The sequence below is a fragment of the Notechis scutatus genome, chromosome 1 (genome assembly GCF_049901735.1).
Source record: "Notechis scutatus isolate UNSWTSFEM ecotype Mainland chromosome 1, rNotScu1.2, whole genome shotgun sequence".
Lineage (NCBI taxonomy): Eukaryota > Metazoa > Chordata > Lepidosauria > Squamata > Elapidae > Notechis > Notechis scutatus.
This window is the reverse complement of record NC_142009.1, coordinates 240,195,540-240,212,908: the sequence shown is the minus strand read 5'-3', so window position 1 is coordinate 240,212,908 and position 17,369 is coordinate 240,195,540. Positions and strand designations below refer to the sequence as shown.

At 39.8% G+C, this 17,369-nt stretch overlaps 1 protein-coding gene across 1 annotated transcript; it reads left to right on the top strand.

The window, feature by feature from the left end:
- The first annotated feature begins 1,440 nt into the window (after positions 1–1,440).
- Positions 1,441–16,656, top strand: INS (insulin). The gene is made up of 3 exons (XM_087954017.1): positions 1,441–1,613; positions 13,838–14,034; positions 16,430–16,656. The coding sequence occupies exons 1-3, from the start codon at positions 1,564–1,566 to the stop codon at positions 16,558–16,560; spliced, it is 378 nt and encodes a 125-aa protein (XP_087810143.1). The 5' UTR covers positions 1,441–1,563; the 3' UTR covers positions 16,561–16,656.
- Positions 16,657–17,369: the final 713 nt, after the last annotated feature.

Sequence of the window (17,369 nt, the reverse complement as noted above, 5' to 3'; positions counted from 1 at the left end):
ACACTATGTAAAACTATGAAGATAAGCTGTTCCTCTGAGCTTGGTTGTTTTCTTACAGATGTTTCATTACCCAAACTAGGTAACATCATTGGTGCTAGTAGAGAGTGGGTTTTACTCTTTTCTTTTTATGTACACTGAGAGCATATGCACCAAGCATATGCACCACCAAGCATTAGGCACGAAGTGTCTAATCACACTTGGACAATAAATCATTCATTCATTCATTCATTCATTCATTCATTCATTCATTCATTTCTAGTGGCTTGCCCTGTCAGTGTTGGTGGGAGTGGTCTTGATGGTTGGGGTGTTTACTATTACTTTACCCAAACTTGCTGAAAATGTCTTACTTATCAGAACATTGGAAACAACAAAAAATTATCCATTAGTATGTAGTAGGACCTTGTAGAAAGACATTATGGTAAATGATGAGGGGTGGTGGGAATTATAGGTCAGCCAAAGCTGGAAGTCCACTTTCCCCCCAGTTTTAGTACCACTCAAAAGCTGACTCAGCCAACACCACAGAAGTGTCAGAAGTTCTGTGTACAGGTAGCATCACTGGCATAGTTTGTAGGGCTCTGAATCCTGAATGGTTCACCGCATATTTATCAAACAACTGAAATGTTTTTCATAGATGCTGTTTGAACTTTGATGGTTGATCGATAAAACTATTTATCAAATATAAGATCCTTCATAAAGGGGAAAAAACAGCATTGTAACAATAATCCTTCAGACAAAATTGAGCCAGATAAATCAGCACTGTCCATATAGTGAGAAATGCCAGATTTTCAGCAATTCTCCTCTTTGAATAGCAGAAGTTCTAGAATTTTTTTTGATACTATGCCAAGGACACAGGGTGAACATGCATCAACAATTGTCTTGAGGTTGCATTTGTTAAACTTCAAATATGTACACACAATAAAAAAATTAACTATACAAATATTGAGAGTACAATTTTTTTAAAAAAAACAGAGCCATGGTTGAATATAGATATTCTCTTGCTTATAGTTACATAACTGGCTGGTTATCCAAGCTTATCTAGAATGTTTATCCTGAAGAAATAATATTTGCCAACCTGGACAAGAACGGTTGGACAGTTCATTTCCTCAGGGCAGTCATTCATCATAGCTTGAACATTAATTTTAATCTCTAAACCAGGAATAAGCACCTTGTTTTGAGGCCAGGGGCTAAACTGTATAAAAACCAGGGTTTCCAATCTCCAACAAGTCAGAAAATAAGGGAGTGATGTCATCAGAGAGTAGAGCTAAACTTCATATAGGCTGGGCGTGATGGAATGGTCAGCCAAATAAATTCATGAAGCTTTGGGGGAAGCTAATGATTGGTTATTTTTCACTAAACTAAAGTATGATTCTATCCATTAGCAAGCTTCCACCAAATTTCAGTTGGTGTAAAATTGGGAGGTTCCAAGGTCCATATGCAGAGAAAAGGGAGGAGGACAACAGCTCCAGTAGCTGAAAACTGTAGGGCCACAACTTTTCCACCCTTTCTTTAAAGAGTTGAAGATTATTCTCAAATACTTTTCTGCAAGAGGACAAGTAATGGGCAATGCATACAACTGCACAGAAGGAATTTCAAGAAGATAAATGGAAAATCAGGTACTTCCTCAAAATCAACCATTGCCATGGAAAATACCTATATTAATTCTTAAGTGCTAGTGCCAATTTTAGTGTCAATGAATTCTTAATGTTCTAAAAACAAACTAAACTGGTTTCTAAATTGAGAAGCTTTGAACTTCTTTTTATGAATATTCCCATTCTCTTTCCCCACACAAACATATTTATTATTTCTTCAAGGTAAAAAAAAACTTTCCTTTGAGTATGACTTCTGTAATAGTATGGAAATTGTTTGCCATTGCTTCCTTTAGAATAGAATAGAATAGAATAGAATAGAATAGAATAGAATAGAATAGAATAGAATTCTTTATTGGCCAAGTGTGATTGGACACACAAGGAATTTGTCTTGGTGCAAATGCTTTCAGTGTACATAAAAGAAAAGATACATTCGTCAAGAATCATCAGGTACCACATTTAATAATAGTGATATGGTACAATAAGCAATTAAATCATTTAGGAGATTTTTCAACTTTCAGTCCAGTCTGAAAGCTCTGGTGGCCTCCCATCCAAGTATTAATTGGGACCAATCTTGCTTGGTATCCAAGCCCAAGAAGATAAACCAGAGACCTTTCCTTAGATTACCTCTTCCCTCTTCAAGCTCATTTTATAATAACAATAAAGAGGTCTTCCTCTATAGAATTACGTAACAATAATTCTATCTTTCTTTCTTTCTTTCTTTCTTTCTTTCTTTCTTTCTTTCTTTCTTTCTTTCTTTCTTTCTTTCTTTCTTTCTTTCTTTCTTTCTTTCTTTCTTTCTTTCTTTCTTTCTTTCTTTCTTTCTTTCCATCCATCCAACAACTCCGGACACAAACAACATAAAACAAAGAAGAAAAGACATTAAAATCGACAGTCATGGCACACAGCAGATAAAATCATTCACAATTACACACCATTAAAACCAAATGGAAAAGGCAGGAACTGGACACAGAGGTTAGGAAGGTGAGATTAGGTTTTAATTAATCAACCACCTCCAGCATGAAGCTCCCCCACTAGATCACCAAGCCATCTCTCAGACCAGGTGTTGAGGCTCTTTTGAAATGTCAAGAGGGTAGGAGCCAATATAATCTCATTGGGTAAGATTTTCCAGAGAGCAGAAGCCATGGCAGATACGACTCTTCTGGAAACTGCCAGCCAAAATTCCTTGGTTGACAGGATCTGCAGCATGCCCCCTCTGCCCTCATGGGTGGTAGACATGTTGTAAAAATTTGCAGAGGAAATCTTGCCTGTTATGACTGTGCAAATCCTTCAAAAGAAATGCTCCAAAAGGCCAAGGAACAACACGTATAAGTGCCTGTTTACAAATTATTAAATTAACCATATATTTCCCCCCCTCCCCAACTTACAGAAGCTGCTCCTGGCTATTTCCATATGCCTTTTTTCTCCCAATGGAGCAAAGTGACTAAGCATATGCATGCATGTACAAACTCCCACCCACACCATGGCCAGAAGTTGCCATCAATGCAGCTGTGCAATTCTGGAAAAAGATGCAGTTGCTTTAACAAGCCAGAACGAGGTGCTTCATCTGAATTCCTGCCCATTCTGAAACACCTCTTTGCTAGGATTTAACTCTTCCCATCTTGGATATTCTGTGTTATGTGGATGATATGGAAAGAATGTAGAACACCTTAGCTAAAGGTAAAGGTTTCCCTCCTAGTTGTTTCTGGCTCATCTGCGTTACAAAGCCAAAGAGCCAGCGCTGTCCAGAGACATCTCTGTGGTCATATGGCCAACATGACTAAATGCCAAAGGCGCACGGAACGCCGTTATTCCCTTCCCACCAAAATGGTCCCTATTTTTCTCCTTGCATTTTTATATGCTTTCGAACTGCTAGGTTGGCAGAAGCTGGGACAAGTAATGGGAGCTCTCTCCGTTATGCAGTGCTAGGGATTCGACCTGCCGACCTTTCTGATCTACAAGCTCAGCATCTTAGCCACCGAGCCACCACAGTGCCTTTAATAGAACACCTTAGGTGACTGCTTTTCATATTCTAAAAAGGAGCTGTTCTTGAAAAGGAAATGGTAAAACTGAAAGCGGTTTGTTTTTGACAAATGCTTAATGTAGCAAATCAGTGCACAGGATGCCCGCGATGGTCCTTTTAGGTTCCTCTTGATTACACAGCCTTTGTTGGATTAGTAGTAGTTTATTTTATAAAGAGCAGTCAAGTCTCACTTTTCTCACTGTTGGTGGGAAACTCTGAGCTCATAGGTCATACTAGACATGTAGATGATGAATGTGAAGATGTGGGATAATGTTTCAATTCTTGTATTGAAAATTAAATTAAAACTTATTTAAACTGGGTGAAGTGTCTCGTAGCCTTGTGTAGCTTACCATATTACAAAAAAATTGTTGGGATTTTAAAAAAGATGTTGATACATTAGAGCTGCTGAATTGGGCCTGCAAACACTCCGAGAAGCACTAGGCCTCAGCAAAGAGACATGGAAAAATCTGGCTCTTTAAAGCCATCTAGTGGTAGTACGAATTCTAGAAATGAGACCTCATAGTCCGACCATGTACAAGTAGTTCCTGACTTACAGCAGTTCATTTTGTGACCATTCAAAGTTACAGCATCACTGAAAAAAGTGACTTATAACCAGTGGTGGTATTCAATTTTTTTTTACTACTGGTTCTGTGGGCGTGGTTTGGTGGACGTGATGTGTCTTGGTGGGTGTGGTATGGCTTGGTGGGCATGGCTTGGTGGGCGTGGCAGGGGAAAGATACTACAAAATCCCCATTCTCTTCCCACCCCACTAACCTGTTTTCCAGCTCCGTTCTCCTGTGCAGGGCAACAAAAGAAGACCCAGCTGATCAGCTGGGATTTGGGAGGCAGAGAATAGATGGGGGCAGGGGCAGTCAGAGTTGGTATTTGCCGGTTCTCTGATCTACTCAAAATTTCCGCTACCGGTTCTCCAGAACTGGTCAGAACCTGCTGAATACCAACTCTGCTTATGATCATTTTTCACACTTACGACCGTTGCAGCATCCCCATGGTCATGGGATTTACATTCAGATGCTCGACAATTGGCTCATATTTATGACGGTCACCGTGTCCCAGGAGGTCACATGATCCCCTTTTGCGACCTTCTGACAAGCAAAGTCCATGGGGAAGGCAGATTCACTTAACAACCAGGTTACTAACTTAACAACTGCAGCGATTCGCTTAACCACTTGTGGCAAGAAGAGTCCTAAAATGGGGCAAAACTCACTTTTTTACACTCAGTAACATAAATTCTAGGCTCAATTGTGGTTGTAAGTCGAGGTCTATCTGTACAGATAATCATAGACTTAAAACTACAATTGGAATCAGAATTGCCATTACCAAGCATGGCGGTGGCTAAGTGAGTCACGCCCAATTTTTCAACTATTTCTTTGGCCATGGTAGTTCAGCAAATCACTACAGTCTTTGAGTGAACCATCCAATCATTAAGTGAATCTGGCTTCTCCCATTGATTCTATTTGTCTTGGACGGTGGCAAATGACTATCACATAAGCCCAGGATGTTGCGAATGCAAGCTGGTTGCTAAACGCCTCAATTTTGAGCATGTGACTTTCGGGGTCCAGAAATGATTGCAATTGTGTGGATTGGTTGTCAGTGACTTTGTTCTATGCTGTCATAACTTCAAATGGTTGTTTAAGGAATGGTTTTAAGTTGGGGAGGACCACCCGTATGCCATTCTAAGCAACCTGATGGAACAGTGAAATTAAAAAAAGGATCAATTTAATCATCCTCACCTGGGCAAGCTGCTGGGAGGAATGAATGTAGGCAAATAAGGCGCTGAAACTCAAGCTTCTCTTTCATTTTTCTTGTCTTGCAATAAACAGTATTGCTTCTCTGTTGCTAGCCAGACTCCTGGGACCTCAGCAGCCAAATTACAGGCAGAAAATCAATATGAGAAGCGTCAACTTTTGTTTGCTGATAACTGTAGCCAGAGAGCTACATCCTTTTCCTTTTCCATCCTCCTGCGAACAGCTTTACAGAGATTGAAGTATTCCACTGTGGTCCATCAACTAAGTAACTGTACAAGCATAGCTACCTTTGGTTCCAGGCAAATGCTACATGTGCCGACTTTTAAATTGCCATTTAGAAAGTTGTGCCACAAAATCTTAAATGAAAAAAAAAAATGATGCAAAGTGAAGTTGCCCTGTTTTCAACCCAGAGACCTTGCTCTTTATTTTAAAACCAAGAAATAGTAATAAAAAGGGGACACTGCACTTTTATTCCCGTTCTGTGTGTCTTGCTCATTGATAGTGATTTCTTTCTTCCTATTTGCTCTAACAAGTAAGATTTTACCAACAGTGAAGATGGGGGAATAGGGCACGAGGCCTCCTTTTTAGCTGTTTTACATATTTCAAACCCGACCACCTACCACCAAGGGTGGGCTTCAAAAATTTTAGCAAAGAGTTGTCTGCCTGGTTGCTGGGAGGGCAGGGCCATGGTGGGCGTGGCCTAGTCGGCCTCCTGCACCATGGCGGGCAGGGTGCATTGTTGCCCTCCCTGGTCTCCAGAGGCTTTCCACAAGCCTCCTGGAGGGCAAAAACGACCTCCCAGGGCTCCGGAGACTCTCAGGAAGCTGGAAATGGGTCCATTTCCGGCCTTCCTGAACATCTGGGAGGCCTGTTTTTCACCCTCCCTGAACCTCCAAGCCAGAGGTGGTATTCATCAGGTTCTGACCAGTTCTGGAGAACCGGTAATGGAAACTTTGAGTAGTTCGGAGAACCGGCAAATACCACCTCTGACTGGAGATTTTACAGTATCCTTCCTTTGCCACGCCCACCAAGCCACGCCCACAAAACCAGTAGTTTGGGGTGGGGCCAGCCAGGAGTGGGATTTGGGGATTCTCTGAACTGCATGGTATCTTAGCTAGGGGCTCTCCCGAACCCCCGCGAACCCCAGCAGCCTCACCCCTGAGGACACCTCTTTTTCCAGGATCTGGTTAATATGTTCTTGCAGATGCTTTGTCCATCCAGTTTGGACCAAATACATTCCTTAAACAAATGGCAATTTTTTTTTTATAAAGGGGTAGTTCTCTAGACTGTATCACAGTACACACTTGTCTAAAGATTCCTGATTTAGGAACAATCCTGGTTTATAACAATGAAAACCCAGACCAGGAAGAAAAGGGGGGGAAAAGTTCTTTGCGGTCCTGTAGTCATTGATTCTGGGCTATTTTTACTATTTTGTGGTCAAGCTTCCAGCCACTTCCTTTCTCCCACTACAGGTGGTCCTCAACTTACAACAGTTCATTTAGTCACCATTTGAAGCTACAATGGCACTGAAAAAAAATGACTTATGACCATTTTTCAAATTTACGACTGTCGCATTATCCCCACGGCCACGTGATTTGCATTCGGATGCTTGATAACTAGTTCATATTGATGATGGTTACAGTGTCCTGGGGTCCTGTGATAGCCCTTTTGCGACCTTCTGACAAGCAAAGTCAACAAGGAAGCCCGTTTCACTTAACAACCATGTTTCAAATTTAACAACTTCAGTGATTCACTTAACAACGGTGGCAAGAAAAGTCGTAAAATGGGGCAAAACTCACTTAGCGTCTCACTTAGCAACATAAATTCCAGGCACAGGTCGTAAGTCGAGAATTACCTGTATGGTTTTTTTTAGACCAGTCTAGCTGGAGTGTTAGAAAAGGGCAAATATTCCTTTCAGCCCTTTTTTCTGTCTCCAAGGAGGACTTCACTAGAACCTCTTCACCTTTTCACCTCAATTCCCTTAGAGTGTGTGTGTGTGTGTGCGTGCCTTTTTTTCCTAGCTGTGCTGTTGTTTCTTTTTCTGCCAAAAGAGGCTAAATGCTGATAGCAACAAACAAACCACGATTCCCTGTTTCCCAACCCTTTTTGGATTCCTTCCTTCCTTCAACTGCTGTTCCCTAATTTAGAAGTCGAATTCCGCCCACCTCCCCGCTTGCCATTTTGCTCAAGGGCAGCTTTTATGCAACCCAATCCCATTCTTGATGATCTCAGGAAGGCAAAGATAAGCAAAAGCTTAAAACACCAAATCAGCACAATTAGCAATTATTCTGGGCTTTCATTTGATTTGTATTTTACTCTTTAGTTTGAAACTTGATAAATTACTAATTTACTAATCCACCGTCCCCTTGCTAAAATAATTTGAATTTGCTGTACTTATCTTGCTATTTTTAGTATAATTTACTTGAATATTGTGATTCTCTGTACTCTCCATTTGTCTTTCAATTGGAAGAGATGATTGTACGGGATAACTGGGTTTATTAAACAGATTCAACAGAATCCATTGTTTATTCCTTCCTTGATGAATATGTATTAGGAGATGGTTCTATGGAAGTCTGAGCTACACTTTGGAGCATATCTGGTAACACTCAAGGCTCAGAAGCATGTAAATATGCCAATGTCATAAGATCCTAATGTCTGCAAATAGTCAAAACAACCTAGAATAGTTCCGAGGGTGTTTTAAATTGGATTAAGAAGAGTTGAGAGGTAGAAAGACCGATCATCTAACAGCACCTCCAATGCCAGGCCTAGCAGAGTCTTAGGGGCAGTCATTGAATGAAATCCATTTGACACATTGTAAGCCGGTTTTTGGTAGTTTTCATTTATTTCATTTATTAGATTTTAAAATCTGGCCTTTATTATTTTGATAAATAATTCCAAGCATCAGTACATACATAATAGTCTCTCTTATTTTCTCAACCCTGTGAGGTGAATTGGGCTGAGAAAGAGTGACTGGCCCAAAGTCACCCAGTGTTTTTCATACCTAAGGCAGACCTAGAACTCACAGTCTCCTAGACCAGCACCTTTACCACTACACCAGACTGGTTCTTTTTGATCAGACTTCCAAGGTCCCTTCCAACCCTATGATTCTATGGTCATTAAAGTGCTTGTCCTGACTCTTGTTATTTGGTGTTCATCATCCATACTTTGCTTTTCTCCTGATCTCTGGAACTTAATTGTTTTACTCCGCCTGTCCCAGTGTGCTCTGGCATTTCCATGCATTTGGCAACCTGAGCATTTGGGTGGGTTGTATGTATTTTGTTGGACTCAGTATTCGTCAAATAATTTGTTAAGCCAATTATTCACAATGATAATTGGGAAATCTTATTTGCTGGCAAATCTGAAAATAGGGTTACACAGATAGTCCTCGACTTACAACAGTTCGTTCGAGGTTGCGACGTCACTGGAAAAAAAAACTTATGACCATTTTTCACACTTACGACTCTTTTGATCATGGTCACGTGATCAAAACTCAGAGGTTTGGCAATTGACTCATACTTCTGATGGTTGCAGTGTCCCAGGGTCATGTGATCACTTTTGACGACTTTCGGAAAAGCAAAGTCAGTGAAGAAGCCAGATTCACTTAACAATTGTGTTACCAACTTAACAACTTCAGTGATTCGCTTAACAAATCTGGTAAGGAAGGTTGTAAAATGAGGCAAAATTCACTTAACAAGTGTCTCACTTAGACACAGAAGTTTTGAACTCAATTGTGGTCGTATGTTGAGGACTATATTCCATTCAAGCATGGATTTTGCTTGGTTTCTGCATCAAAGGCCTTTTCCAACCATTCTGCACCCTCCCATGTGTGTTTTGACTCCTCCATCTTTGATTCCATGGCTTTATTCTTCAACATGTCATAGAATACTTTCCTAGTTTCCCTGTAATATAAGTTGATCCCATTAATCCCAAAACTAAGCAGATATCTTGCTTTCAACACCTACTGAGGGAAAATACTTTTGTTCAATCACTCCCTTGTTTTGATCATGAGCTGTCCTTGTGCAGCTTTTTCAAATATAAACCAGACATATTCTTTAATTGAGAATATATTTCCAAATGGGTAACTGCTTTATTCATTTTTCTTTCTTTTTATGTGATGGCAACAGTTGTCACAGTTTAAGCTGGTGTAGTATAACCAAGTAATTTGTTGGATCTGGCATAAATTGCTCACCACTCAGCTTCACTGGAGGAGTTATGATGTTATGAGTAAAAAAATAGTTCTACATTTTTCATTTTCTCCACATTATTTATAATTTGATCTAGTACTACCATGCCTGTGCATAATTCTTCTCTGATGAAAAAAATGTAGATGTTGTCACTTTCCTTGCTCTGGAGACAAATTCCTTGTATGTCCGATCACATTTGAACAATATTCTGTTCCTGTTCCTATTCTATAATCAGAAGCGAGAAATCCTGACACCAGACCCTCATAAAAGAAAATGGTATTATAACCTTGAGTGGTCATTATTCATCTACTGGGGGTAGAATGACTTGCTTCCCACATATTTTCCTTCAAGGAAATGTGGCCTTGGTTATCCTTTGCTCTAAGTATTTTCTTTCCACATTAACACCTGGCAAGAGTAGCATCTTGTCAACAACTTTGTCCTATCGCTAGTTGCCCAGCAGGGATTAGATTAGCTGAATGTGTTAACATGTTTGCTGTTCTTTAATTTTGTCCTTCAGAAACAGCTGGTGGGATGGAGAACTTGGTGGTCATCCCAATCCAAGCATTGCCAATTGCCCAGCATTAGTGTAATTGGACAAGTTTAATAGCCCTATTATCTCTCCTGCTAAAAGGCTCGCAACAACTCAAGGCAGAGATTCATTGAAGCAAGCACAAGTTACTGGTGTAATGAGATGGAAGCAGCAAGCTGTTGTTACTATTTCCCCCCCTCATCTTTAAGACTTAATGTGCTTGAACCAGCAAAAAAAAATATGACCACATTGAACTGGTAAAATCTTGTCTCTCTGGATTATAAATATGGCAAGGAGATGAGATGGGAGTTACATATTCCCTTTACTCTTGCAGCATCCTTGCACTATCACCTTGATTGGGTAAGTCTGCTTTGTTTAGCCCTCAAAAGTTTGGAATTCAAATAGGTGTGCAACATATTTCCATGATTCCATGGAATTCAGAGGGATTCCTTGGCTTTCTGCATGGAACTGAGCTAGGAATTTTTGTGGTTGGTGAACATATTCAGAGTTCATGGGATCTGGAAAAAATAGGTACTTTCCAATGATGCTAGGATGGGAAGTGGAAGACGGGAAAGAAATTGAGGGAGTGATAAGTGTATCTTTTACTGACGAGGCTTATACAACTGATCATAGCACATCGAAGAAAGAATGAGTTTTATAGATTGCTTTGCTTTGCACTGGCTGTTAATGCTGCATCATCTGAGGAGAAACTCCAGCAAAATAAACTTTGGTTTCTGTATGTACCTCACTTCTTAGTCTCTCTCAACCAATCCATAATCCGAGTCCTAGGCTTAAATCTCTCCTTTGCCATTCATCTATGTATTGGTGCTTTGTAACAAAACTAGAAAATTTATAATTGGAAGTGTTTCTTTCTTGTTTTACACTCCCCACTCTCAGGTCAAATCTTTACTGGGGTCATAGACTCAGCAATGGAGTATGGGTATGTAGTCCTTAAAAAGCATAGAGGAGCAGCCTTAATTCTTAAGGTTAAATTTTAGTTTGAATCCAATTCCATTTTCCACCTCAGCTTTTATTAAAAGTGGCCAAAGTGAACCTGTTATGATTGTGTTCTGCTGCTGGATCTCTGAGCACGTGGGTTTTGGCACTGCTCCTGGACTATCCTAGGGTTGCTTGGATTGGATAGCTGAGCTGATGTGCATGAGTTAGGAGTTTTCCAATTTATCTTTTAGAATGGTGGAATTGGAATGGTGTGGAGAATTCATGCCTTGTCCCACCTCCCACTTCCTATCTCTTTAGCTCTCTCACTTCCTCCCTCACCATAAGTGAGCAAATGCTATCTCTAGTGCCTTTCAACAGACTTAAACAGATAAGCCACTCTTATCAGCCCTCCTTTGTTGAAAATGTTTTGTTTTATTCAAAAGGATTAACAAGGGGCTTAGGTGAGAAGTACTGGGTGGGGTACTACTTCAATAGCTTGTTTTCTCCACAGTATTAATAATCAGCCAGGTGGTGGTCTTTGCAACAGAACCTTACTAGCTTTGAGACCTGACAGGTAAGTCATTTTCCAGGGTTTTCATTTTTTTTCTCCCTCTCTCTTTCTGTGAAAATATTGGCAACGTTGAAATGCTTTCAGAGTGTTCTTTGTGGTGTGGAACAGTTTACTTAATTTGATGCATGTGGTATGGGTGATATGCTGTATAATATCTTGATAAATGACCAGTTATTTATCCACTAGGAACTTGGAGGAGTTTGTAGTCTTATTTTATATGGAAGAAGATCTAGGATTCTGCGTACCTCATTCTCAATATTCTGCCCATATTCTTATACCTGTCTTCATATTGCTATGGTTTTTAAAAAGTGTGATGTTATTTCTCTCTACTAACTTTCCTATTTCATCCCAGCCTTTGGGAAGAAACTTGGATTAGGGTTACCACATCTGGACTGCAAAAAAAGAGACAGAAAACTCTTAACTCTTTTGAGCCATCTTCTGATTGGCCAGATTTTTGCAGCCCAGATTTAGCAACCATAAATCCTTTTTGTTTTTAACTTGTTTTTATTTCTACCTGGCTGCTTTTTACTGATGTATTGCACTTTTTAATATATGTTTTTTAACTGAACATTGCTCAGAGCCATTCTGGGAAATTAGATGGCAGTATCTAAATTTGACAAACAAATAAATGAGTGAAGTGCACTCAGTACTCTCATAACCTATTTCTTTTTTAAAAAAAACAACTTTATGATGCATAGCAAAAAGCCCCTGCATTATCTGAAAGTCAACACTTCCTTCTCACTTTTCCCCACAACAAGAACCCTGTGAGGTAGATAGGACTGAGAGTGTGTGACTGGCCCAAGGTCACCTAGCTAGCTTTCATGACTAGGCAGAACAAAAACTCTCCTGTCTATATAGATTCTCAATCATCCAGGTCATGGCTGTCCCGAAGGTGCTTTTTAAAAGCCCACTCGACTTCCTTGGTTGTTTTTTTTTCCTCCTTGAAAATGTTTCACTTCTCAGCTAAGAAGCTTTTTCAGTTCTGAAGAACTGAAGAAGCCCCTTGATGAAATGAATTGTTTTTAAAGAAAATAAATCAAGAAAGTCCAATTTAAGGAACTGTCTTGGCCAGCTCCTTAATCATTAGAAAAAACTGACTATCTCTCAACCATGCTTTATCTTCACAAAATCACATAGTTGTAAGGAGCTACATCTTGCTCAGTCCATGACAGAGGACTACCCAGTCACTATTTAAATATATTCAGCTCACTATAACTCCCTAAGGAATTAATTCTTCTACTATCAAATATTTCTTATCTTGGAATTCTCCCAAGATTCCACCACAGGCTGTTTTTCTATATCTTAATCTAAGTTTGTAAAATATTTCATGTACTTCTTTAAGATCATGTCATTGAATTTAAATTATGAAATAAATATGTCACAGCAAATAGCATTTTACCACTAAAGCTTAGCCACATCATATAGGGAGGGCATAGCAAGCAACTCTTCAGTAGAGAAAACCCACCATCATTCAAGCAACATGCAAGAGAGTGTTGGAAGAAATATCCTTCTGGGTTCAGTTCCAAGTGGGGAGTAAGACACTGGAGTCATGGAAGTTGCTTGAAAAGGAGGTTTATTGATGAACAGGATCACATGCCTTGGAGATATTGGGCGAAAAAAGGCAAGAGATGCTAAGAGTCCCTTGGTTGTATATCCTCGGTTGGGCTTTGAATTTGAACTTGTGTTCTGATTGGTTTTCAGACTCCCATAGGGCCATGCTTTGTAGGTTGTTTTTTTGAGGCTTGGTTGACTCGTGCAGGGTGATAATGGAATAAACTTTGGGCAATTCCTATTATGGCTCTGCCTGAAAGAGGTAGATCTTTGTTATGTAGAATAGACTGGGCCAGGCCTTAATGGCCCATTAGCAAAGGGAGTGGGAGGCTGAGTTTCTGCCTCTCTTGAGTTTCTACTTCTCTTTTAGGGGAAACATTCTGCCTTTTTAATATATCCTAAAATATTTCATTTTTCTAGGAGAGGGGTGAGTTTTAACTTCCAACAAGAGCAAGTAATTGGGCTGTGAATAGCAAGGAAAGGTGTGTGTGTGTGGGGGGGGGGGGGGGGCAGAGAAATTGTTCCCCCTGCAATTGCTAGGATGTTGTTCCTTATGTTCCAGTCTACCCTATAACATGAAGTAACCGGGCAATTGTTGCAGCATGGTCAAATGTGGATTGATAGTAATCTAGTACCTGTTATCCTTTTTTTCTAAACCTATTTTTTGTTGGATTCTTCCTTTCCAAAGTTTCATCTGCATCACCATGGCTCTTTGGATCCGTTCCCTACCTCTCCTGCTGCTGCTGGCTGTTTCAGCTCCCAGCCAAGCTGCTCCCAATCAGCGTCTGTGCGGCTCTCATCTGGTGGAAGCTCTTTTCCTTATATGTGGAGAACGGGGCTTCTACTATTCGCCCAGGGAACGAAGGAACATGGAACAACCACTAGGTAACTTGTTTTCCCCCCTAATTTCCTAAAATTCCCCTTCTGTAACATAACCTGGTGAATTTGCTTATATAACTCACCATGTGGTAGGTAGATAGTCTTATTAAACTAGTAAGAAAAATAGATAATGGTGTTTACATATCAAGGATTGTTTTTGAAAACATGATTTGCCACACCCAGTCAGAACACTGGAGGTGTTTGTACTCTCTGTAGTAGCCCCCAGACTATGAAATAAGTTGACTCCAGAGAAGCTCTGCTCCAACCCTGGAAACAATTTAGTTTCAATGAGATCTTGACTCATAGGGTGGCTGTTGGCAACCATCTGGTTCATAATTATCACTGCCTATTTTAATTGGGTTATTTTATCTTTATTTTAATGTCTTTTTTGTGTGTGAGTCTTGATCAATTGATGAAATCTACGAAATATGGTAAATAGATAAATACACAACCTGAATCTGAAGAATATTGGCAAACACTGTTCATAGACAAACCAAATCACTCAGCAAAATAATTCAGGAGAGGGGGCCATGAAAGTAAACTTCCCAAATTACTTCTTCGATGAGTAAAAACAAAAACAAAAAAACAGCATTTGGCTCCTTCCTTTCTCTCAGCCTTTCCCCTTCCAGGTGGTATTCAGCAGGTTCTGACCAGTTCTGGAGAATCAGTAGTGGAAATTTTGAGTAGTTTGGAGAATCGGCAAATATCATCTCTGACTGCCCCCGCCCCCATCTATTCTCTGCCTCTCGAGTCCCAGCTGATTGGCTGGGTCTTCTTTTGTTGCTCTGCACAGGAGAATGGAGCTGGAAAGCAGGTTAGGGTGTGGAGGGAATGGGGATTTTACAGCATCTTTCCCCTGCCACGCCCCCCCAAGCCACACTATGCCCACCAAGCCATGCCCACAGAACCGGTAGTAAAAAAAATTGAATCCCACCACTGTCCAGATATCTTGGGATACAACTCCCATAGGCATGGTTGGGGATTGTGGACACTGCAGATCAATGCATTTAAATGGGTTTGAAATTAGAAAATGCAATTCCTGGAATTTTACCCTGATTGATTCTTGATTATTCCACTGTTAAATGGAGAATAGAATAGACTTATATCCAAGATGCATACCTCTCCTAAGTGGTATTTTTCCATTTGTCAGTGAGGCAACCTCCTTGTTCATGATCAATTTAAATAGGTGCCAACTTGACAGCAATACTCCTGTTATTTTCGGTAGCCTGGAAATAATATAGTGCTACTATGGCAATAATAATGTAACTTAACTGTTTTCCTAAAAATCAGTAGACAGACCAAGAAGCATCTCTGAATCAAAAGTTCCACAAGGAGTTTGCCAAGTGCTGCCAAAACCAATGCATCCTGCTGGGGAAAAATATGCATCATATTTCTCATTTCAAATGCCCAGAGAAGAAGCCTAGTTCCTTCTTTTCCACTTGGTTTTTCTGCAAAGCATCTTGACTCATTACTGCAAGGTTTGCAGAGCATGCTACATTTGGCTAAAAGGAAAGCAGACTGCCATGTAGCATGTACAATCAAGCAATGGAACAGCTAGGCCTCGGAAGTTGTGGGAGCGCCATCACTTGGGACTTTCAAGAAGAGATTGGACTGCCATTGGTCAGAAATGTTGTAGGGTCTCCTGCTTGGATGGGGGTGGTGGACTAGATGACCTATACGGTCCCTTCCAACTCTGATTATCAGTTATCTGATGTAGTATGAGAAACATCTCAATTATTGAAGCACGTAGGAACCAGGCCATACTATATTTTTATTTGTTTGGGGGTAGCAAGCTGGGATAGTAATGAATCTGGGAGTTTTATCAGTGACAGTGATGAATATGGGAGTTTATCAACATGAAGCATCTCTTCCTTCAAAAGGAAATACAGTCCCAACCAACTCTGGAGATGTAGTCAGTTTCCCGATCTGTGAAATACTAATCCATAGCCTTTCCACCTTGTTTCTATTTAGCTTTGCTTTATTGCTGCTAACTTAATCTCAGTTGAAAGTGTGCAATGTGTAATCAGGGTCTAAAACATCCAGCTCAGTTTCAATTAATTGATTCAGAGTACGATAATCTAGTGCCAGGACAATCTGATAGCCATAGCAAGGACAAGGCAGGTATATTAAAATAATAATAATCACAAAATAGTTATCAAATAGAAGAATAGGGAAGTTCTTGTAACATTAACTTTTGTTCATGGGGAGAAGGATGAAACTGTCAAAAATAATCAATAGTATTCAACCTAAACTCATCCCCAAAAACAGCTGCGGGTGGGAAAGTCAGAGGCATTAAAGCATCTTTAGGGATGCCAAACTGAAACAAAGTCCAAATGAATATACCTTCTGTTGAATATACTTCAAACATCCCATCTAATGTTGGTCTTCTCTTGTTTGGTAGTGAATGTTCCTTTATCGAATGAGGTAGAAGTACCACTCCGAGAAATCCAGAAAATTCAGAAGAGAGGAATTGTGGAGCAATGCTGTGAAAATACCTGCTCTCTCTATGAACTAGAGAACTATTGTAACTAGAAGAAAAGAAACTGGTCCATGCAGGAATGGAGAAAAAAGCACTTTGCTACTGCACCTTTTAAGTCATTAAATAAAAAACCCATGAATCTATTTAAACATTTTTTGTGATGTTTTCTCTATGTTGCATGCTCTCTTTACATCTGATTTTTTATTATTATTTATGGATATATATATATATATATATATATATATATATATATATATATATATATATATATATTCTTAAGTTTTCGCGGGTACTTACATGTATGGCATTCAGCTTTGTTCGGGTATTTTCCCACGTCACTGTAGTTGTATATATGTGTGTGTGTGTGTGTGTATGTATGTGTATATGTATATGTATATGTATATTTATTTTCTTAAGTTTTCATGGGTACTTACATGTATGATATTCAGCTTTGTTCGGGTATTTTCCCACGTCATTATAGTTGTACTTTTAAAGTTGTAGCAACGTTTTGGCAGAATCTCATCTGCCATCATCAGGCTTCTGTATAGTGTTCATCTGTGAGTCAGACTCCCAACCAATCAGGATGAAGAAAAAACCATTCTGGCACAGCACAACTATAATGACTTGGGAAAATACCCAAACAAAGCTGAATACCATATATGAGATTCTGCTGAAACGTTGCTACAACTTTAAAAGCACCACTACTATGACGTGGGAAAATACCCGAACAAAGCTGAAGGCCATACATGTAAGTGCCCGCGAATTCATTTCAGTTAGTAGATTTGATCTGCCTTTTTATAGGAAATGAAAAAAAAAATCACACCAGAAGTGCCTGGATCTCCAGATAAACATATTTTTGATC

Bases quoted from the DNA above. Each gene is read 5' to 3' on its own strand.
- INS (XM_087954017.1), top strand. From the start codon at position 1,564: ATGCATACAACTGCACAGAAGGAATTTCAAGAAGATAAATGGAAAATC. The intron at 1,614-13,837 runs GTACTTCCTCAA...TCCTTTCCAAAG, and splicing joins GAAGATAAATGGAAAATCAG to TTTCATCTGCATCACCATGG. The intron at 14,035-16,429 runs GTAACTTGTTTT...CTTGTTTGGTAG, and splicing joins GAACATGGAACAACCACTAG to TGAATGTTCCTTTATCGAAT.